The sequence below is a fragment of the Haemaphysalis longicornis genome, unplaced genomic scaffold (genome assembly GCF_048455015.1).
Source record: "Haemaphysalis longicornis isolate Haplotype H1 unplaced genomic scaffold, Haemaphysalis longicornis Haplotype H1 scaffold_8, whole genome shotgun sequence".
Classification (NCBI taxonomy): Eukaryota; Metazoa; Arthropoda; class Arachnida; order Ixodida; family Ixodidae; genus Haemaphysalis; species Haemaphysalis longicornis.
The window spans coordinates 3,721,547-3,743,864 of NW_027526445.1; the positions used below are offsets into that span (position 1 = coordinate 3,721,547).

The 22,318-nt window shown below is 50.0% G+C and overlaps 1 protein-coding gene across 4 annotated transcripts in view; it reads right to left on the reverse strand.

Moving 5' to 3' along the window:
- LOC144149832 (N-acetylated-alpha-linked acidic dipeptidase 2-like) overlaps window positions 1-22,318 on the reverse strand; it is a 380,783-nt gene that overhangs the window by 345,115 nt on the left and 13,350 nt on the right. For all 4 annotated transcript variants that reach the window (XM_077681511.1, XM_077681510.1, XM_077681512.1 and 1 more), the window contains exons 2-3: window positions 21,577-21,885; window positions 11,188-11,344 (exon numbers count right to left, since the gene is read on the reverse strand). In XM_077681511.1, the coding sequence (XP_077537637.1) occupies window positions 11,188-11,344; window positions 21,577-21,885 (466 nt within the window). The remainder of the gene's footprint in view (window positions 1-11,187; window positions 11,345-21,576; window positions 21,886-22,318) is intronic.

Sequence of the window (22,318 nt, forward strand, 5' to 3'; positions counted from 1 at the left end):
TGTCTCGTCTGTTAAACATTTACATATTCATTAGGCTCAGGAATCCACTTTTGCTATTGTCACTAATTTTTCCGTTAGTGTTAAGGCGCTTGAAAGCTTTCATTGGCCGTTTTTACCTCGCACGAATCGTATGCAACACAGCGTATCAACAAAACCTCGCCGAGAAGCGTATGGCAATCGCGCTTCGCCGCTCCTTGCCATTACCTGCCGCTCTACTAACCCTAGGCGATTTTCTTATAACTAACATCAATATTTGCTCCGGTGGCACCACCTAAAGCACCCAGTGACTGCAATGGCTTGTGTTTTGGAAATATAAAACTGTTCGCAGACATATACGCGAAAGGGCAAGAGAGAGAGAGAGAGAGAGAGAGAGAGAGAGAGAGGGAGAGAATCCACTTTATTGAAACTCTGGTTTTAGGGTGGGGGAGTGGCGGTGGCCCATAGGGCCGCCGCGACGTCGAGGGCACGACCGGTGACCAGTTCTTGGAGGTCGCGGTCCGAGCACCCCAGAGCCTGTTCCCAGAGGGTGGGGGAGGGTAGAGGTGGGAAAGGATCGCGCGGACATTCGCAGAGCGAGTGATAGAGCGTGTCCGGTGCGTCACACAAGGGGCAGTTGGGAGAGGAAAAGAGGTGAGGGTGCGTATGCATTAATAGAGTGCGGTGAGGAAACGAGTGAGTCTGAAGAAGGCGCCACATGTGGGCAGCCTCGGCGGTGAGGGAGGGGTGGGGAGGGGGAAGTTGTCTGCGAAGGAGGCGGTAATGTTGGGTGATGTCCCGGTATGTGAGCAGTACCGAATGGGACATCTCGGGAACGCCGGGTGTAGGTGTAAAAGAAGCGCCTGCCCGGTGTGTCAAAGCTTGGGCTTGGTGGTGGGCAGCCTCATTACCACCTATGCCGGTGTGGGCCGGGGTCCACAGCAGCGTCACGGGTTCGGAAGGGGGTCGAGTGCGAAGAATTTGGAGGGCCAGTGATGAAATGGTGCCCTTGAGGTAATTTCGGATGGCGGGTTGCGAATCTGATAATATAATGAGAGGGGTGGGTGTTTGGGTAAGAGCGAGGGCAATTGCCGCCTCCTCCGCGGTAACTGAGGTCGAGGTGAGCACCGTGGCTGAAGCTTGCGGGTCGGCACCAGGTGTTCCTATGACCGCAATGCCAAAAGCGGGCTTGCTCGGATACTCAGCCGCGTCTACATATACGACGCTCGGGGAAGGGGAGTAGCGTCTGAGATGATCCCGGGCACGGGCTAAACGGCGACCAATGTGGAAGGCGGGATTCATATTGCGAGGAAGGGGTTTGATGTGGATGCTGGAGCGGATTGAGAGAGGGATGGTAGCCATAGGATCGAGTAGAATGGGTGGGTCGAGATGCGCTCGTTCAAGAATGCAGCGGCCGGTGGGCGTTTGGGATAGGCGAGTGATTTGGGCAGTGCGGTGCGCTTCGAGTAGCTCCGTCACCGTGTTGTGTAGACCTAGGGCTAGAAGTCGTTCGGTAGGGGCGTGTGTAGGCAAGAGAAGCGCTGCACGATAGGCACGTCTTAAAAGAGCGTCCAAGGACTGCTTCTGAGTGAGGGTGAGGGTGGCATACGGTAGGTGGTAGCAGAAGCGAGAGATGAGGAAGCTATGAAGGAGGCGAAGGCGCTCAGATTCAACGAGGCCATTTTTACGGGTCGTGATGCGTTTAATGAGGGCAATGATCTGCGTGGTGTAAGTGCGAAGCTGGGCGATGGTGTGTGTGCTGCTGCGAGTAGATTTTATGATAAAGCCAAGGATGCGGACTTGTGAGACATGGGGAATAATTGTGCCATCGAGCGAGACCTGGATGGAATCGGCGGCACCGTGTAGGGAGGTGGACCGGGATCGCCGTGGAGGTAATATAAGTAATTCTGATTTGGAGACAGAGCAAGAGAGACCGGCAGCTTGGGCATGCTGGTGTACGATAGAGGCTCCCTGATTGAGGGTCTCTTCGATCATGGCATCACTACCGCTGGGCACCCATAATGTGATGTCGTCAGCATAGATCACAGATCGGAGGTTGGGGGTGTGCTCAAGTGCGCGAGCGAGAGGCGTCATAGCCAGGTTAAAGAGAAGCGGAGAAAGGACGGTGCCCTGGGGCGTGCCGCGAGAGGGCATAGGGAAAGTTGTGGTGTGGAGTGAGCCGAGGCGCAGTGTAGCGGTGCGGTTAGAAAGGAAGTTTGTTATGTAGGTGTGTGTGCGACTGCCAAGATTGTGGTGGTTGACGGAGTCGAGGATGGCGTGGTGGGAAACATGATCGAAAGCTTTATGTAGATCAAGTGCGAGGATGGCGGCGTTGTCAGATTTAGGTGGCTGGGCGAGGATGTCAGCGTGAATCTGGAGCATAGCATCCTGGGTCGAAAGGCTAGGACGAAAACCAATCATATTGGGTGGGAGGAGCTGATTCTCTTCGAGGTAGGCAGTAAGGCGGGTGTTGATGACATGCTCTAAGAGCTTGCCTAGGCATGAAGTGAGCGATATAGGCCGGAGATGTTCAAGTGCAAGAGTTTTGTTGGGTTTAGGGATTAGAGAGATGTTTGCGTGTTTCCACGAGCTGGGAAGAGTGCCGTGCTCCCAGTGGTAGTTAAACAAAGTGGTGATGTGATCAATACAAGTATCGTCAAGATGTCGGAGTAGCTTGTTAGTTATGGCGTCCGCGCCTGGTGCCGTTTGGCGGCACAGGGAACGTAAGGCCTGTATGATTTCCTCGCGGGAAATTTCAGCATCGAGGGTGAGGTTGGGAGCTCCGGCGTAGCGTGCAATTGGTGGCTCGGAGGAATTAGAGGTCGGTATGTATAGGGCTTTAAGGCGGGATATGATATCTTGCTTGGTGCCATCTTGCTTGTGGAGAAGCTGTGTGATACGTAAGGATTGGCTGGATTTGGATTTGGAAGGGTCAAGCAGGTGTCGTAATAGAGCCCAGGTGCGACGCATGTTGAGGGTACCCCGCATTTCGTCGCAGAGTTGGTGCCAGTTGGCCCGCCTAAGGTATTCGGCGTGTCGTGTAATTTCGGTGCGGAGGAGTTCGAGTCGGCGGCGCAGGGCTCGGCGGTGCTTGTGTTTGCGCCACCGTCGCTCGAGGCTACTGTAAGCCTCCCATAGATGCATCATTTTGGAGTCCACGTAGGCGGAGGAGATTTTCGGGTCTACGAGTTTCTCGTGTTGTTGTTTAGCGTGCAACAGGTTGGCGACCCACTGCTCGAGGTCAGTGTCTTTGTCAGGGTCAGGGGGAGCAATATGTTGACTGTGTATGCGAAATGCATCCCAGTCCGTTATATGCGTGTGCTGTGGGTGCTCGTCTGAAGAGATGTGTATCGTGGTGTGCAACTCGGTAATGAAGTGATCGCTGCCCAAGGTATGTGGAAGAGGATGCCAAGTGGCAGGGCCGAGACGATGTGAGCAAGTGATATCGGGGGCTGTGTCGCGCTGTACACTATTTCCTATGCGTGTGGCGAGGTCAGGGTCGTTGTGAGTGGTGAGGTAGAGTTGTTGGATCGCCTCCCACAGCAGGCGCCCTTTACGAGTTGTGCGGGAGTAGCCCCACGCAATATGCGGGGCATTAAAATCGCCCACAATGAGGAGGGGTTGGTGGCCTGCGTGCTGGAGAGCCGATTGGAAGATGTCATGGAATGTGTGTTGCGTGTTTCGGGGAGAGCTGTAGATATTAAGTACGTTAAGTTGTCTGTGTCCTATACGTTTGGGGAGGATGGTCGTGAATATGTGTGGAATGTCGAAAGGCAGGCTGCGCTGCTCTACACTGTAGTTGCGGTGTATTAGAGTTGCCAGCTGAGGAAAATCGGAGTGTCGGTATGCTTTGTAATTTAACATTTTGACATTAGGGCCCGTTTCCTGAAATGCAATGACTGTAGGCGTGTGAGACAGTGTGGTGATGAAAGCTTGAAGCGATGCCCGCTTCGTCTTGAAGCTGCGGCAGTTCCATTGCCAGGCTATAACGTCTTTAGAGGTCATTGTCGGCGTCTATGGGTATGGGGGCGTCCGCAGGAGTTAGGTTCGCAGAGGGCGGTGGGTTCTGAGCGAACGAGCGCATCCATTCTAGCATTTCCGAATGTAATTCTTGTGTGGACAGTTGTAGTGCCGTCAACTGGCCCTGAAGCGACGCGAAAATAGATTGATATTCAGCGCGGAGCTCATGCGGAGTAAGGGGCGCGTTCGTAGAGGCTGGCTGAGTATCGCTTTCCGCTTTGCGTTTCAAGGGGGGTGGTTGGGCGGGATTAGGAGGAGTGGATGACTGTCACAAACTCGAGCGTACGACGTCTAAAAGTACTTTATAAATTTTCCATTTCATTGTACAGCGCCTAATTCTTCTTGCAGTCGTTCGATTCATTCAGTTCGGTTCCATTCGCCCCGAGACAATATGGAGCTTTCTCGAACGAAGAGACGGTAACACGATCACCCGCCGGCTCGCCGGCGAGAAAACAACAAAAATAAAACCTCCGTCGCTCCAGTTTCGTCGAAGCTTCCAGTACTTTCGAGGAGGTGCGCGTGGCCTTGCCAGCTCTAAAGAGCGTCGAAGATTCTAGAAGGGAGAAGAGTGAAGTTATTCGCTGACGGCGGCGGGCGCGTGGTGTGTTGTGCTCTCCCTCTCCGCGCCGGCGCGCCGGCGCGCCTATAAAAAGAGAAGCCGCACCTAAACCCACCAGCTACGTTTGGACGTCGTGATTGACAACTGCACCTGCCAGTTTGTACATCACACCATCGGCGACCCGCGCCCTGGAGGACTCCAACGTGCTCCCGGGCCTCGAATGACCGTGATCGTCTCGGACGGCCTGGCCTACAGCGAAGCCACGCTTCCCAGGTAGCCGACTCGCCTCCGACAGCGGTGCATCGTCCGGCCCGGTCGGTGAATATGCAGGGACTCTGTCTCTCATAAGCATCGAACTGTTTGTTTTCTTTTTAGTTAACTGCTCCGCTTAGTAATATTCCATTGTTAACGCTCCTGTTTGTATCATTTTGTCTAATTGGACTGTTTCTTGTATTTGAATTCCATCTAAGTTGTCTGTAATTATCGATCCGTTACCTCGTGCTTGTATTTGTAACTTGCCTGTCTGAATATAAGTCTTTGTGTGTGTTTTTTTTCGTTCAAGGCTCTTGCTCATTCTTGCCGCTCTAGTCGGCGAAAGCCGCACATCAGACGGCCACCCCCTTTGTCACCTGTGCCCTGTAGATTCGGTGGGGTTTGTTGGCTCTCTTGAGTCGACTCCCCATATCTTCTGACAGTGCACCCTAAAATTTAAGGAAACGGGTGACAATTTCTGGCGTCCGCGACAGGACGTCTGATGTGAGCGGTAGGGAGGAGAAAGAGCCGCGAACTTTTTTTGGCATAGGTTGCTACTATCCTTATAAGTTGGTGCTCTTGCTCACTTTCTCTGTGTAGATATACCTAGCTAGAGGCTAGAGTATTGTGGCTAGATTGCGATACATTTGCAATCATGGATTTAGAGAAAATAGTAGCGTTGGGCTGTCAGCTGGGCCTGTCAGGGGCCGAATTACGAAAATGGGTCGCGCAGAAAGAAAAAGAGGAAAACGAGAAAACTGAGAGAGCAAGACGGGCAGCACGAGAAGAGGCTGAGAGGGCTGAAAAAGAAAGAGAGAAAGAATTTCAGAGACAACTTCAGTTGGAGCGAGAGAAAGCGAAGCTAGAAAAGAAAGCCCGCCAGGCAGAGGCAGAAAGGGAGCGAGCGAAAGCGGAGCTAGAAGAGAAAGCCCGCCAGGCAGAAGCAGAAAGGGAGCGAGCGAAAGCGGAGCGCGAAGAGAAAGCACGCAAAGCTGAACTCGAGATTCTAAAAAGGCGACTCGAGATACAACGGTTGAAGGTGGAATCCTCATCAGATGAGGAAAATGCGAGAGAAGGGTATAGTGACCTAAGTGCTAACCCTGAAACAATAAAGGAACGCCAGGATATCTCTAGAAGCGAAGAGGCGGAAGTATCCGCAATCAGAAAGGAGGAAATACCTCCAGATATGTGCGAAAGCGCACCACTTCCGACCTGGAACTGGAAGGTCGATGATCCTACACGTGATGCGGAGCTTCAGGATGGAGATAACATCCCGGTTGTGGATGTCATCACTACGTCGGGGCCGAACCCTCTAGACGAAGGGGTACCCGATATTGCGGGGAGAGTGCCCGAGAAAACCGTTGTCTTTCCAAAAGACACGGGTAATTGCACGCTCATTGTGCAAGAAGACCCAGTTCGAGACTGCGAACTCGCTGGGCAGACTAGCGTCGCTTTTGAAACGGACAGCTCGAGGAGCAAAGAGACTGACTCTAAGGTCAAGTTTGAAACCCCCGTGCGAAGCGGAGCCGCACTCCGCGGAGGGAACGCGCCGTACATCAGCGTCGGCGACGATCCTGTGACTTCAGCGGTGGGAGAGAAACCACCCGCTGTTTCGAAAGAAGAACCCCGATGCGATGCCTCGGATCGAGGCGAAGCCGTGCTCGTCGTAACGCGGGCACCGGCAAAAGGGAAGCCAGCACAGTTCCGGCTCTCAAAATCTGCGGCCGCTGCGACTGTGCCGCTTAGAAGAGAAAGGAGTGCCGAAGGGCCTGTAAAAAGCAAGTCAATGAAAACCGGCCCTCAGAAACTCGGAAAACAGCCGGGCTGCCGAAACAAAGAGTGCAGGTTTGGGCGCAAGCTTAGGAGCAAACGTGTGCGCCGGCATTGCAGACAGCGGACAGGTGTAAAGAAGCACCGGTCAGTTACTACACGAGGAAAAGTGGGGGAAGGACAAGTCGCTAGGTGCCCCGATGTTCGCCAGACGAAGGCCCAGACACCGAAGCTTTTTCGCGGGCCCGGTATCCCGGCGGACACGAAAGGGTTTGTCGCGAATCCGCGCGACATTTGTAAAGGAACTTGTCCGAACAGAATTCCGCAGGCGCAGTTGCGCAAGCGCCCGATAGACACGGGATAAACATGAAGAATGCCAATTTAGGTATGCACGTGTGAGATCAGTGGAATTGTGTAAGACGGAATTGTATTTTCACGTCGAGTAGTCGAGTACTGTATGCTTGAACGTTGTATTCATTGTTTCCCTGTCGTACTGTACGCGAAGCATGTACTTATTTTATCACTTTTACTTTCACTGTTCTACAGCACCCATGCCGTGTATAGTTGGCGTTACTAGTGGTGACATGAGTGAACGTTGCGTTTGGATGTTATTGTTTGTGAACAACATATTAGTTATGTTTCTTATGCGTTTCATTGTATCAGTACATTGTATGTATTTCTGAGTACTGACGTACACTCATTGAGACTACGAGACTTTCGCACTGGAGCGCACGCTGTATTTTCATGAGTTTCGCACTTGTGATGGCTACTGGCCAGACATTTATTATGGGCACGGGCTTAATTCGAATGCTAGAACTTTATTGTGCTCAAACTTATGAGTTATCCCTAAGATGTGTAATTGTTGAGAAATCTGCGCCAAACCGCTGTTCTGTACGCGAATTCTGTACCTGTCATTATTCTTATGAAGAACATCGGGCTGTACTCGATTCTGTGTTAGTAGGCACAACCTCTTTGGTTCACTAAGTGTGAACGACGCGTACGCACGACTTTGTGAGTTTTGGGAATATTATTGCATAATATTCTGAAACTGGGGGGCTGTGTCACAAACTCGAGCGTACGACGTCTAAAAGTACTTTATAAATTTTCCATTTCATTGTACAGCGCCTAATTCTTCTTGCAGTCGTTCGATTCATTCAGTTCGGTTCCATTCGCCCCGAGACAATATGGAGCTTTCTCGAACGAAGAGACGGTAACACGATCACCCGCCTGCTCGCCGGCGAGAAAACAACAAAAATAAAACCTCCGTCGCTCCAGTTTCGTCGAAGCTTCCAGTACTTTCGAGGAGGTGCGCGTGACCTTGCCAGCTCTAAAGAGCGTCGAAGATTCTAGAAGGGAGAAGAGTGAAGTTATTCGCTGACGGCGGCGGGCGCGTGGTGTGTTGTGCTCTCCCTCTCCGCGCCGGCGCGCCGGCGCGCCTATAAAAAGAGAAGCCGCACCTAAACCCACCAGCTACGTTTGGACGTCGTGATTGACAACTGCACCCGCCAGTTTGTACATCACACCATCGGCGACCCGCGCCCTGGAGGACTCCAACGTGCTCCCGGGCCTCGAATGACCGTGATCGTCTCGGACGGCCTGGCCTACAGCGAAGCCACGCTTCCCAGGTAGCCGACTCGCCTCCGACAGCGGTGCATCGTCCGGCCCGGTCGGTGAATATGCAGGGACTCTGTCTCTCATAAGCATCGAACTGTTTGTTTTCTTTTTAGTTAACTGCTCCGCTTAGTAATATTCCATTGTTAACGCTCCTGTTTGTATCATTTTGTCTAATTGGACTGTTTCTTGTATTTGAATTCCATCTAAGTTGTCTGTAATTATCGATCCGTTACCTCGTGCTTGTATTTGTAACTTGCCTGTCTGAATATAAGTCTTTGTGTGTGTTTTTTTTCGTTCAAGGCTCTTGCTCATTCTTGCCGCTCTAGTCGGCGAAAGCCGCACATCAGACGGCCACCCCCTTTGTCACCTGTGCCCTGTAGATTCGGTGGGGTTTGTTGGCTCTCTTGAGTCGACTCCCCATATCTTCTGGCAGTGCACCCTAAATTTAAGGAAGCGGGTGACAATGACTGAGTAGGCGAGGGCGCTGCGGAGGGGGTAGCAGGGATGGCGGGGGAGGTGGTAAGACGTTGGCGCAGCGATTGGTTCTCCTGCACCAAGCGGGCGTTTTCTTGTTGGAGGCGAATTGCTGTTTCGCGCAGAGCTTTCATTTCACGAATTACGTGATCATAGGTGGTGCTGGGTGAGGTGTGGAAGTAGGTGGGAGGGGAGGTTTGGGTCACTGGGAGGCTCTGGGGGCTCACCTGCGCTTGGTGACTGACGTGTGGTCGTCGGGGAAGTCCTTGGGCCACTTGGCTGTAGGAAGAAGGGCCGACATGGGTGACGTGAGCTTGTGTTGTGGCGGAAGTGTGGTGCAGGTGGTGGTCAGGTAGAGTGGTCGACTTCGGTGAGTGTCCATGGGGCGAAAGGGCATCCAGGTGCTGTCGAGTCACGGCAGGTGTGCTAGTCTTCCGCCGGGGCTGGAAGCGATTGCGACAACCAGCCGCTCCGGTGAGGTGGGCCGCCCCGCATAAGATGCAGGACGGGGTGCAGGGGTGGTTGGGTTGAGGAGATGTGGTGCCGCAGGTGGTGCAGCGGTCGGTGGGGGGTGGGTGCGGGCAGACATCCTTGCGGTGTCCAGGCCGCCAACAGGCGTAGCAGGCCTCTTGCTTCCTCCTAAAGGGGTAGCATCTCATGGTTGCGGCTCGGTAGCGGATCCAATACGGCACGATGGTACCTTGAAATAGGACCTGCACTATCGTGGAGCCATGAAGTCTTTTGGCGTCAATGATGCGTAGCGAGGGATTGTACTGTATGATGCTTTGAAGAATGGTGTCTTCCTCGGGGGGCACAGTGAATAGGGCGCCGACCGCTGTGGCGCTTGGTGGGGGGATGTGGTTAGCAAGTGCGTACACAGTGCCTTTCCAGTTCAAGGCAGGGAGCTCCAGGTAGCGTTGGGCTCGGTTTTCATTGGGGGTGCTCACCACAATAAAGTTGGACCGATAATGGAGACGAACCTGGTCTCCGGCATGGCGAGGGAGCTTGGCTTGGTCCTGAAGTACGTCTGCGAGAGTCGCGGCGTTGACTGTGGTGAGGTCAAGGCCTCCTTGAGGGCGGAGGACCACCTTGACATCGTCTTCAGGTAGCGGGTCTTCGGGCGGAGGAGTTTTGCGCCGTCGGCGCTGAGGCCGGCGTTTGCGACCGGAGGTCTGCTTGCTGTCGGGGTGTGCCGCCGTCGCGGCGTCAGGTGCAGTGGTTGCGGAGTTCAAGGCGATCTTGCGGCGGATGGTCAGCCAGCCAGGCTCTTCGAGGACTTGGGGGTCGATGTCCTCCCCCTCAACCACGCACTCCATGTGGTGGGAAGGCAAGGCAGCTGTTGTAGCGTTAGCAGCAGCATTGGGGTCGGTGGCTTCGGCCATAGCAGGAAGGTAGGCCAACGAATTTGAAGCGTCTGCCATGTAGGCCGACGATGAGGAGCTGGGCGCCGGAGCCGGAGGTGCGCGTGCTAGTAGCACGCGCCCGTGCACAGCCAGGCGCACGTGATCAGGCCGGTGAGGCGAGGAGCTGGTGGAACCGAGCTGGCGCTGAAGGTCAGGCTTAGCTCCGCGGCGGCGTGGTCGCGAGAGAAAGATGTTTCTCTCGGGCGTAAAAATCACGGGAGAGTCAGGGAACTCACTTTTCAGGGTCCCGGAAGGTTAAAATTCGTTGAGGCGGTTCAGTTGCCCGGTGTAGAGGCGCACTAATTGAAGAACCATGGTTTTGTTCGGAGCTGATGCAAAGGGCGTTCGAACAGCTGGGCCACCTGGTGGCGAGTCCCGAAAGGGCAACGACGACGCCATTAGGGGATTAACGACGCAGCAAAGAGACTAACTGCATGCGTTTCGTCTTCCCGTTACTCCTTATAGATCGGCGGGGACGAACAGTTAGTCCGTATTTAGGCACACGGCACGTACTCTGCCGCAGATACTCCCCTTGAAGATGAACGGTCGCCCGCGAAGACTAACGGCTGTATTTTAGTCCCTATTTTAGTCCTTTTTGCCTAAGAGTGTAGGACAACCCCGTTACCGCAGCGAACACCTACCGTGACCTTGTCGTTCACCTCGAACTCTTTCCCGCTTTTTCGAACTGTTCTGTTTGCCTTCATTCCCTGACTTTGACCCTTTAACGTTTGTTTGACCTCTTTAGCATTTTCCCCTTCTATCCTCCGGTTCCTCAGTGCTCTTTAGTTTCTCTGTCCATACTGTGTGTATTTATTTGGGTTTTGGATAGAACATAAACATAGTCTCGTTCACAGTTTATACTTGTATTTATTATTATTGTCCCGAACCTGACAGTAACACAGTGGGTCACGTTTACATCGACCAAGTCCAAACATTCTTAAAATAAGTAGCGCTTTGCACAGACCGCCTTGGAAACATGTACAGTTCACGCAAAAAGAGCCATTTAATTGTGAGTGCTTTAAATGAAAAATGCGTGCACACCAGCGCTGCCGCTGCAGAGGTGTTACGGCCACCTAACGTTTTTCAGAGATAGCGGACCCGATGAAATGCCATGCGTACCCCACTGAGGTGGTCCGGGTCCGGGTGCGAAAAGTACGCCTTGTAGGGTGTCAAGTGGACGTCTTCCAGTCCTTGGTTCCTCCATTGTTTGGCCACGTACTCCGCTGAAGCTCTGTCGCCATCGGTGCCGCCCAGCTTCGGCATCTCGACGAAGGTCCTGGGAACGAAACGCAAAACGTAAATGGAGTTAACTGCACATGAAGCAACGTAGTGGTTTTAAAGAAGTTCACATACGAAAGGGGCGAACTCGCCTCGGCATGGCCGTATTGCCATTAGGCTTTTAAGGCGAAAATACCGTTATGGCGTGCAGAGGCCCACCGCGGGGCACTGCAAAGAACATGGGATGACAAGCAAAGCGTCCCAGGAAAAAAATCCTGGACCGAAGCCTTGTCGGCGATGCTTCGCTGATGTGCGGGTGTCAATGCAGAAAAGGTAAGAGCTATTACGAACTGATAATACTTTAGCACAAGGAATCATTCTTTTGAGTTGATCTGTACAGATCCCATTCGCCCTCCTTTGATTGCTTCAGCAATGTGCTACACACAGCCTTCAAAGGACCCCCGACGGCATCCTTTGTTTAGCACCGGCGGCGTCCGCTTTTCTGATGGAGGCGAAAAGCAAAAAAAGTTCACCCCACCTCCCCGAAGGGAATCGTGAGGAAATGCGAATGCATTTCTTTTGCGCGACAGTGCGCGGAATTGTGTAATGCTCGAACTGGATTGTATTACACTTCTTGCTCGAGGTACTGTTGCCGGCAGACATTCCATTTATATATACTTGCGACCGAGCGAACGGGAGAGTGTGGCGAGCGTCGAGAGGAGAAGCACCGAAGCACCGCGCCTACCCTCGCCTACACTCTCCCACACACGCGGGAGCTCCGGCGAGCTCCCGCGATGCGAGCGCCCTCACACGCCCGAGCGCGCTCCTCCTCTCCATTCACTCGCCGCTGATCCGCCCGCACCACCTGCTCCGGTTGCTAGGGGAGAGGAGGAGCGCGCGCGCTCGCAGCTGTTGCTATGGGAGAGGGGGTGAGAGCGGAGAGATAACACCTGCGGGCGCGTGGACGCCGCACGGCGCCTGACCTGGCTCGACTAAGAAATGCATTCGCATTTAAAACGCCCGTGAGATTTCGCCTCACATTAAAGATCCCCAGGTGGTGAAAATTAAGCCGGAGCCCTTCACTACGCGTGCCCCATCGCCTGCGTTGCGGCAGCGCGTTAAACCCTAAAATCAATCAAAACAATCCTTTTTTTAGCAGCCTATATTCCGACCTGCTGTTTACGTGTATTTATGCTTGTCTACCCTACACCAACCTGTACCCTTTGTAGAAGCTTTTACACAACACTCCTTCCGCGGCATTCGTTCTCCATATGTGTTGTGAACTCACGGTCAGTTTTCATTCAACAGATCCTCGTGGCTTTCCGAACGTCATATCTAATTGAGGGTGTATGTATGTATACATATATATATATATATATATATATATATATATATATATATATATATATATATATATATATATATATATATATATATAAATATATATATATACATAGAAAGATCTTGAGAAAGATCGGCATCCGATCGAAGCGTCGACCAATAAACAGTTTTGTTAGAAGCTATACCCATTTTTTACTATATATATATATATATATATATATATCAGGGTGTCGAACCGGAACCGAACCGAAATCCGGAACTGAACCGATATTTTTGCCGGAACTGAACCCAAACCCAAACCGTTATTTTTTGAGCAGGCTGAACCCGAACCGAAACTGAACCGAAAAAAGAAATAACGGTTACCAGTTTATGCCGAAACGGTTTGACCCTCGGCGGTTGATATTGCATAGTCAATGCAATTCAGGCTTTTTTTTTCTTTCACGTACCATCAACTTCGTACCCGCTCGCGCACTTTCCCCTCCAGACAATTGAACACTAGAGAGTTTTAGCTGACCGTTTCTGACGGTCCGCTCCGCTCCGATAGCAAGTGGGAGCGCCATTGCGCATGCGTGGTACGCTAGCGCGCTATTGGCGATACCGGAGCGGGGCCCCGCTCCACTAACCGGGGCCTCTTAGCGGACCGTCGCGGCAGCTTACGCTACCGGGCGGAATTTTAACATGGCTGCCCCCGCAATGCGATCGCGCTCCGGCGGACTTCGTTTCTTCAGTTGAAACACGACCGACGAAGCCGCGAAAGCGCTTCCGAATAGGCATTGGTGCCACACACCTCAAAGATCTTTAGAACGGAAGCGAAAAACGTCGACCGAAGCGCGCGGCTGTTTCTATGCAGCGCCGAGAAAGACAGCCTTGTCTTGGCTATTCCAAAGTTTATCTGCTTGTTTATTGATATTTAGAAAAATTATACCATGTCAGTGACTACATAATACAAAAACAAGGTTACATGAGGGCAAGAAACACGTTATTTTGCTTTTTTTGGGTGACCAAATACCAATTCTTATGTTTTCTTTAGGTTGAAGTTTTGGTTTACAGGGCACGCGAAACGACCAGTCACGCGAGTCATTCCCCGTCGAGGGAGATACGGTTATCGCTTAGCTAAAAGCCTTTCGGCTGCTGACGCTCCGGTTGTGCTGAGCGGGACGTCGGGAGCAAAGCGGAGCGTCAAAAACGGTCAGCGAAAACTCTCTACTATCACGCTTTATGTAACAACAGGGGAAATGAATGAGCAACAATGCAGCAATGGTCTGTTGCTGCTGGAAGCGCGAGCGTAGTGCAAGCTGACCAAACGAAATGTCATTCTCGGCAGCTTGCAGGGGATAAAAAACGACTTTGCCCTTTCCTAGCTGCGACTTTATTGGGGCAATCAGGCTGCAGGAGTCCTGTACTGCGCAACAGCGAAAGCCCACACCCGATCTGTGCAAACTTTTTGCACTTCATAATTTGTTTAAAAGGTCCGACACCTGCAAATTGTTAATACTTGACAAGTGTGACCGCAGAAGCTGCTCAGGGGCTAAGCCGTGCTGCTGATGCAGTTTTCCCTCTTTAAGATCTGCTTTTTTTCGAAGGTGCACTTGTACCGACTACCCAACTCGCTACATTACTTCTACTGCTACTCGTTCCGGAGGGGAGTACTGCTGTGGACGAATTAAAGAGCGCCTAAAGAGCGCCTCCGCGCGTCAAATTTCCCTTTCATTTTGTAACAGCATAATCTCTTATAAGATTCCGCAATGTAGCACACGGAACGATGGCAAGGGGTCAGGCGGTACGATGACATAGTGCTTGTAATGCACTCATCCGGTATAGCTACCGCAAAAGGTATTGCAGTGGTCAGAGCAATAATGCAGTGAGAGAGCGTTAACTGAAGCTTACTTTTAACAAACGTGTGGCTAACACATTCGATAAGGTGACAGCTAACAAATTATTCAGGGTGACCACATAATATAATCCATTGGTAGTATTTATGTGCCTGTGGTATGATTTTACAGTTTTGTTACAAATATAAAAAATGTACGCCAATGGTTTATGCAGGCCTAAATTTAAGGCTTCAAGGTTATCGTGATGGGCGATTCCATAGCGACGATTGCGATTTCAACAAAAAAAGGAAAGGGCAGAAAATATATCCCACCGTCATACCTCTTCGTGGTGGCTTTATGAATATTCGCTAGGACAACATAAAGTCTGGGCGGGAAAGTAGGCGGTAAATCGTCGGCGCTTCATCTGTTTTTCTAACATCTCATAATTGTTTAAACTTTGCTTTGAAATTGCGCCACTGACCTTGTGGAACAACAGCTTTTTGAATTTTTGATTGTATTTTGATTTGACTGTCGTTTTAAACTAATAAATGTTTTTTTTTAAATTTTAGTCATAAGTCAACTCATCGAACCGGTTCGCGAACCGGTTCAAGCTCCTGAACCGGTTCGCGAACCGGTTCGGTACGTGATTTTGTCGAACCGGAACTGAACCGGAACGAAATGATTTCGCCTGAACCCGAACCGTAACCGAACCGGTATTTTTTTCGGTTCGACACACTGATATATATATACACACACACACACACACTCAGACACGCACGGCACGCACGCAGGCACGCAAGCTTTAGCAGCCTCGATGCTACCAAATCGCATTCAGATTGCTTGTACAAATTGCAGAGAAAAATGCGTTTGTGCCCGCGGGCATTCACAATACCGGAAGGTGACTGAGGGCTCGGGCCGCTGGCCGGATTGAGAGACATTCACACCTGCTAAGTTCGCTCAACTCCCTTAATTAAGAAACACCGCCGGCAACTCATTTATCGTTGTTTGGCATGTTAGCTTTGGTTTGTTTATTTGTTTTCATGCCGTCCGTGTGGACCTAACGTAAGTGGGACGCCAAGTGCAGCCATGGGAGCCTCTTAAATAAAAGCTTTTATTGGCTCATCAGTGTGGCTGTCAGTGCTCCTTTTCCCTTTTCATTGTGGCTTCCTCAGCGAGTAAGCTCGGAGGAGACCTACCACAATAGTTGTCAGAAGCGATTCCCGCTTTCTGCGGTAGGTTCACCCCATTTCGTTTGTAAAACCAGGGGTCTGTGTTTCTAACCTGCTGAACGAAAGCAATAACCGTATTAGAGCACGCGAGGTACGTGTGCGTCTTGGTCGGCAAGGAAGCGGGAGTGGATGGATGGCTCCAGGTGAGCGCGGCGAACTGGGCAAGTTGGTGTACCTTGGTGATGAAAACAGCGCAAGAAAAGGCGAAGACAGAGGTAGGGTAAATACGAACAAGGCGCTGACTCGTAACGGAAGATTTTAATGAAGGTAAAAGCCATACATATAGGGTATATCACCGGAAACACAAACAAGAATGAGAAGATATAAAAGCAGTAAAACCGACTACTGCGTAAGCCGAGTCACACGGCAGTCATGCGCAATCAAAATATAAAAGTTGGGTATCAGATGTCCCTCTCTCAACTTTTCAAAAAGGGAACTTGCGTAGCTGGATCGCGCATGACTGCCGTGTGTCTCGGCTAAAGTAGTAGTCGGTTTTAAGTGCTTTTATGTTTTCCCATTGTTCTTTGTGTTTCCGGTGATGTACCTTATATGTATGTCTGTTTGCCTTCATTAAAATCTTCTGTTCCGAGTCAGCGCGGAGTTTATGTTTACCCTACCTCTGTCCTCGCCTTTCCTTGCGCTGTTTTCATCATGAATTGAGGACTCCGGGGTCAGTTGTCCGAAAAAAGTACTATCGGCGTCATATGAAACGCGAACATGTTAAATATGAACCAGAACGTGCGAAATTGAAAAATACTGTTCGTAGAGTTCATATAATGGCATGCTATTGGTATGTGTGGAAATCCACTTTTCTCAACTTTGTTATTGTAACTAATCCACGCGTCATTTTGGCTTCCATGGAAAAAATCGCGCTGTTTGTGTGTTCAGGTTCATATTTTCGTGTTCCCGTTTAATTTGACATCGATAGTACCTACGGTCTATTCGTAGAGAGACCCCGGCGTTAGGCCTGCCGAGCTTAACATGCTGTCCTCACTGGGGTTGCATTTCGATGCGCGACGCACCTACGGCCGTTGCCAGGACAGTGGTAATGTAGGTAGATATGAGAGAGCGACAGCCCTTAACTCGTGTGCGACGCCATTACCGGAAGGCGGGGTGTATACTTACAAAAACTAATCCACTGCGCTGAGTGTGACTATCGGAATTACATTCGTGGATGGCAGAGAAGGCAAATCGAGGTCTGTTGTTGGGCGCTGGGAGTGTTAAAGCCAAGCGTCTTACGCGTCACTGATGGCGATAGTGCCCAAAGCGCACTGCAGAAAAGCCAACTTTCTCTGAAGATAATGATGAGCGTGCGTCAAGTGCAAGATGCTTCAAATGCAAAGCTTTCCCCGTTTCAAAAGCCAGTGTGTTCGATTTACAAAGTCAAGCTCGAGTAACAAATTGTTACGCACAAATGAGACAGCAGGAAAGCCCACCTATCAATAGGGTTCCACAAAGGCACATCAAGCTCCTCAAGAAACATATGCTTCCCGTGGCGGGAACCGATTTTGCCATTCCGACACGGTCGAAACAATTTGGATCATAGAACATCGAGTCTAACTCAGTCGTCATGGGAGGAAGATTTGCGTTTTAACCACGTTTCTTTCAAAAACGTGGCTTCAGTTTTTACCAGTTGTTTTGGCTCGTTCGTTCGTTAAGGTGCGATCAACGAATTCATTTGATTATCCGCATGAAAGGGAGAGTTGTATGACGTCACTGGTTGTGCGCACTCCAACGATTGGTTGTGCTTTTGGGGCAAATCAGCGGCCACGTGTCCAATAATTAATAGGCCCCCTCCCTCAATGCTGTGACGCCCATTTGGGAAGCGGGGATTTTGTATTAAAAGGTCGGCGTACGCTCTGTTGGCGGGATGATGGAGCCCCGCTTACTGCGGGCTCTGTCAGTTCTAAAACTCCCTACCTTGAGTTGTAAATAATTTTCGTAAATACAATCTACCATTCCGTAGTGGACCGTACTCTGCGGGGTGCCGTCGATCAGCGAGCTAGCTACCCCAAGCACTGTACAGCCCTTCACATCGCATATTAACTGCACCTGGAACCTATCGACGCTCAGTCACCTGTTTTCCTATTTACTTGTAGCATATTGTTTGCTCTAAGTTTGAGAACTACGTGTGCTGGCCAGCCGTCAGTAACTGGATCTTCTATACTTACTTTCAAGTGCTTATGCGTTTTCCCACGTTCGAGCAAATTTCACATTTGTACACTGCGCTACAGACAGAACGCCATTTCCGCATGCATGTCGCCCAGCCGTGTGCTTCCATGTTGCCTTGCTACTTCCCTATTGCTGTAAGCGCAACAGAAAAGTTATCGAAACAAAGCTTCCGATGTCTGGACGACAGCACAGTCTGCCAGTCCCATGTACGAAGTAAACTCTTTCTGCGCGACCCCATGCGCATGCGTGAAAGAAATTATGTTGGAGAGGAGTTAGTTGTCAGAAAAAAAGAGGTTGACTTGGTTAATCGCAGCAGACAGCGCAGCAAGCTTCTGAGTGAGGCCCAGTGGACCGACAACGGAAGATAGGGCGGTGGCGGGAGCGGCAGTGTAAACGTGACACCGGCAATAACCGGCCGCACGTTACTTTAACATCGGTAGGCGCCGCATCTTTCGCAAAACGTCGGTCCCACGTTACATCTCCACTGGTTAATCAGGTGTCCGTAGTGCGTGGGCGCATTTTTTACAGCTAGGTTGCGCCTGCAAACAAGCGCAGATACCATGGTGCAGGGAAGAACCCTTGGCGCTTCTTTTCGGCAGGCTAAACTTTTTTTAATGGTGGCCCATTTAATCTGAACGGTTTAGCTCCTCAACGCATCCCCGCAACGAAGGCGCCTCGGTGTCATAGTTCCCTTAATAGTAGATAAATGGCGTTGAACTGAGAGTACGCCACTGCGCAGGGAATAAGCTTGTTGCCTAGAATGAAATGCGCGGTCTGCTAGTGACATGTAAATAGTGTTAAGCTGTAAATAATGGAGGCGCTATTTGTCTCTTGGATGACCTGTCACTCCTAACAAGATAAGTACACGTGAGCCCCGTAATAATTTCAAAGCGAAAGCTTTCTTAGTGGGACAGGTGGCATCCTGTCAAAACACCAATGCATTCTCCATAGACCCGTCGGTCGACCAAAGAGCACTGATAAGATGTGTGGACCCACGGCGCGTACGTGAGAAACCAGGCTTCCATTGTGTCAAAAAGATTACCTGAAAATCGCCAAGAAGGAACTGGTTCAGATGAGACAATACACGCATTGTTGGTGAAGGAGGAGAACAATGTTAACACGAAAGCGCGAAAAAACAACGACAACAAGGAGGAACGATTACGACGGGACGGAGCGCTGTAATCGTTCCTCCTCGTTGTCGTTTTTTCGCGCTTTCGTGTCAACATGAACGCCTACCCACTCGCCCAGCTTTTTTGTTACTTCAGGCGAACCAATGGTATTATACGTTGACGTCACAAAACACGTATCGGTATACATTTAGATTGTTCGTAGTTGCATTTACTTAGTGCACGAAAAATGCTCTATGGGTTGGTTCTTCGTTTGCGATTTTCGTCTTCGAGCGTTTGACGGTTGATTAGTCGCACTTTCGGCAGAGTTTTTCACGCACTTTTGACGCAGTTTTGATGTGAGTAAGCTTTCGTGCTTCTCTCAACTTCCTTTAAGAATGGATGGTGAAGCATTTTCTGAAATGGTACATGAAATGGAGTCATCCGCAGATGCGCTACGGGTATGGATGTGATCGAAAATTCTCAGACGGCAACACTCAACTTAATCCAGAACAATCCATATAATAAACCACGTAATACCCCTATATCCCTCACCATACGTAATCAAGGTGACACCGCCATAAAACGTCGAACTGTACGGCATCTCTGAGCTTATGTTCTTGTTAACGTTGAGCAAGGTTCATTCAGAATGAAAAAATTACGAAGCCCGCTAGTCAGAAACTCTTATAAAAGGAAACAAACAGGACGTTAGGAGGCAGTGTCATTTTGTGCTCCTCATCATTCCGGCGAGATGGTTTTTCATTTGAATATTCTGTACACTGCGAACCAAACAAAAACATGCAAATGGATCTGTAAGCATGCAGTTGAAAGTTTTCTTGCAGCCGAATTTTGAGGTGTTTACTGTGATTTTTTTTTATTTTTGTGCGGAGAATACTAAAACAAACGAGTTTGTATTCCGCAGGGAAAAATGTACGCGACGAGGAGAATCTTCAATACTAAATAGGACGAAATATGCGGTAGGAGACAAAACAGACAAACCTTAGTCTTAGAAAAAGATGTCTTTAATTCTGGACGTTACCAGGAACACCGGAGGCAAAACTCATACCTCAGTCAGTGCTGACTGAAATGTTTAGAGGACGAAGACACAAACCAATAAGGGAGGGTGTCATTGTTCCACAACTAGCTGCGTCAGAAGGTCGATAAAAGGGAAGAGCTAACTGGAGAAAGAGAAACAAGTAAAGCCCGCAGACGCGGACACATTAAAAACCGCACAGGCCATACGGAGCCAAATATGTAGCGAAGGTTTGTCCAGACAAACCTGTAATGTGAGCATCAACTTTCTGACTATATTACATATTCCAGAAGTCATATGTTATTTTTAAGGTGAGGTACCCTGAGGTTCCTTTATCCTTTAGGTACATTTAGGTCACATATTATCCTTTAGTTGACATTTACGGGATTGTGTCCGTCCTCCGCCTTAAAAAACGGCGTTCTTGAGGGTCGGAAGAGGGTTGAGGAAGTGGCAGAGGCACTTATTTATTGTACACTGACACAAATCCCTCCACACCCTTGTGCTAGTCGGAAGCTATTAAAAACTGGGATCCATTGTGCGAACAAGCCAAAAATACGCAGCATACACGTGATCGATTCGTCTGGGACAACAACAGCACGAAGAGAACCGCTTTGCATGGCAATTTGCTCTCGTCGTAAAGCTGCATCACCCCGCCCGCCAAAGAATGAACGGAAATATATTCTCAAGTTTGGAGTTTATCTAAAAACAAAAATATGGAGTGCGTCTTTTCGGCGAAAGACAATCGCAGGGACACTTGTTTGAATTATGGCGGCTGGTGAATTAGCTCTCCTCCTTGAACGAAATGGCCTATTTTCTTGCTATGTTTTTGAGTTAAACATGAAATACAATGTAAATGAATGAATGAATGAATGAATTAATGAATGAATCACAATAGTGGTTTCGCGATTAGGAAATATAGCTTCCCGCCAAATGAGAAGTTTTGCGTCTCCCATACAGTCTGAAAATGGTGCGACCGACCTCGCCTATAAGTGCAAGCTATACTCCATATTTGTTAATGGAGCATCAAAGAGGCAACCAAATGCAACGACAAACGCTGTAAACGTTAGTAGCGCCAAACCAAGCGAAGTGAGTGGGCCGTCTATACTCCTGAATAACGTTCCTGGCCCTAAGTCCTCTTTCTATGGCGCTCCATATATGCTCCTCGTGAAGCTGTGCAGCAACACTGAATTACGCTACTATGTAATCGAGTGGGGACATTATATTCACTAACGGCCAGACTTCACACACTGTACAGCCTTCCCCGTTTGCTTGGAGCATTTTCCTAACAATTACTTACCAATTGTTCCCACTACAGCGCAGGCACTGTGACCGAGATCATGAAAGAAATACGTCGCTCCTCATGTAGACTTGGCTGAAAATATGCATTTGCTGCCTTCAGGGAGAATGATGGCCAAAGTCCGTTCAAAGTCCGTTCAAAGTCCGTTCATTCAAAGTACGTACGTTCAAAGTGCGTTCAATTTGCGCCACAGTGAATGCTTCGGTGGTTCATGGGAATTCGTCTCAGTTCGTGTAGGTTCACCAGGCCGATTGGACACACCACGCCAGCACGCACCGGGATTGAAAAAAGAGGGGCTCACCGCAGGACGCTTTCGTAGTCGTAGGAGTCGAGGAATTTCATGACGGTTTCTTCCACGTCGGTGACCCTGTCAGCCCCGTTTCCTCCTGGCAGAACCAGATGGTCCAATTTGGTGGTTTCACCAGTGGCGGGGGAGCCGCCCCTGATGGCGAAATGGCCCAGCAGGACACCGCAGATGATTCCCAAAACGGAAATGGCCAGACCGGAAGCGCAGCAGTATTTCCGGGTCACCATTGACCCGTACCGGAAGTCGTCATGGAAGTCTGAACTCATCTGTAGGGACCTCATGCCTGTTTCTGCCTCGGCGTTGCTGGAAATAAAGTAGATAGGAGGTATAAATTACAAAAATGAGCATGAGAAGAAAATGTAGATGTCGAGAGAATTTAAATAAATTTGCATGCGCCTCCTGGAACAATGCAGTTCACATTCGCTCTACGCCTACTTTGCTCGACAGACGCCGTATGCATAAGTAGGTAGCGGTGAGCCACACCAGTTGCAAGAGGCTTTGCCGTGAACACATGCCCTAACGGCAAGGCGTGCTTCGCTATTGAGCAACGGACGACGATAATGACAATAAACTGCAGTTACTCCACAAACTATGGGGCGTAACCTTGAAAAAGTTGCGCGTATCCGTCTGATTTATTGCGTAAACACGCCTCTACATAAAGATGATCACGAGACGGTCAGTGGTAATTGCAGATATGACGCTCAGCTTTTAATTGCCCTGGACTAAATTGGCCCTC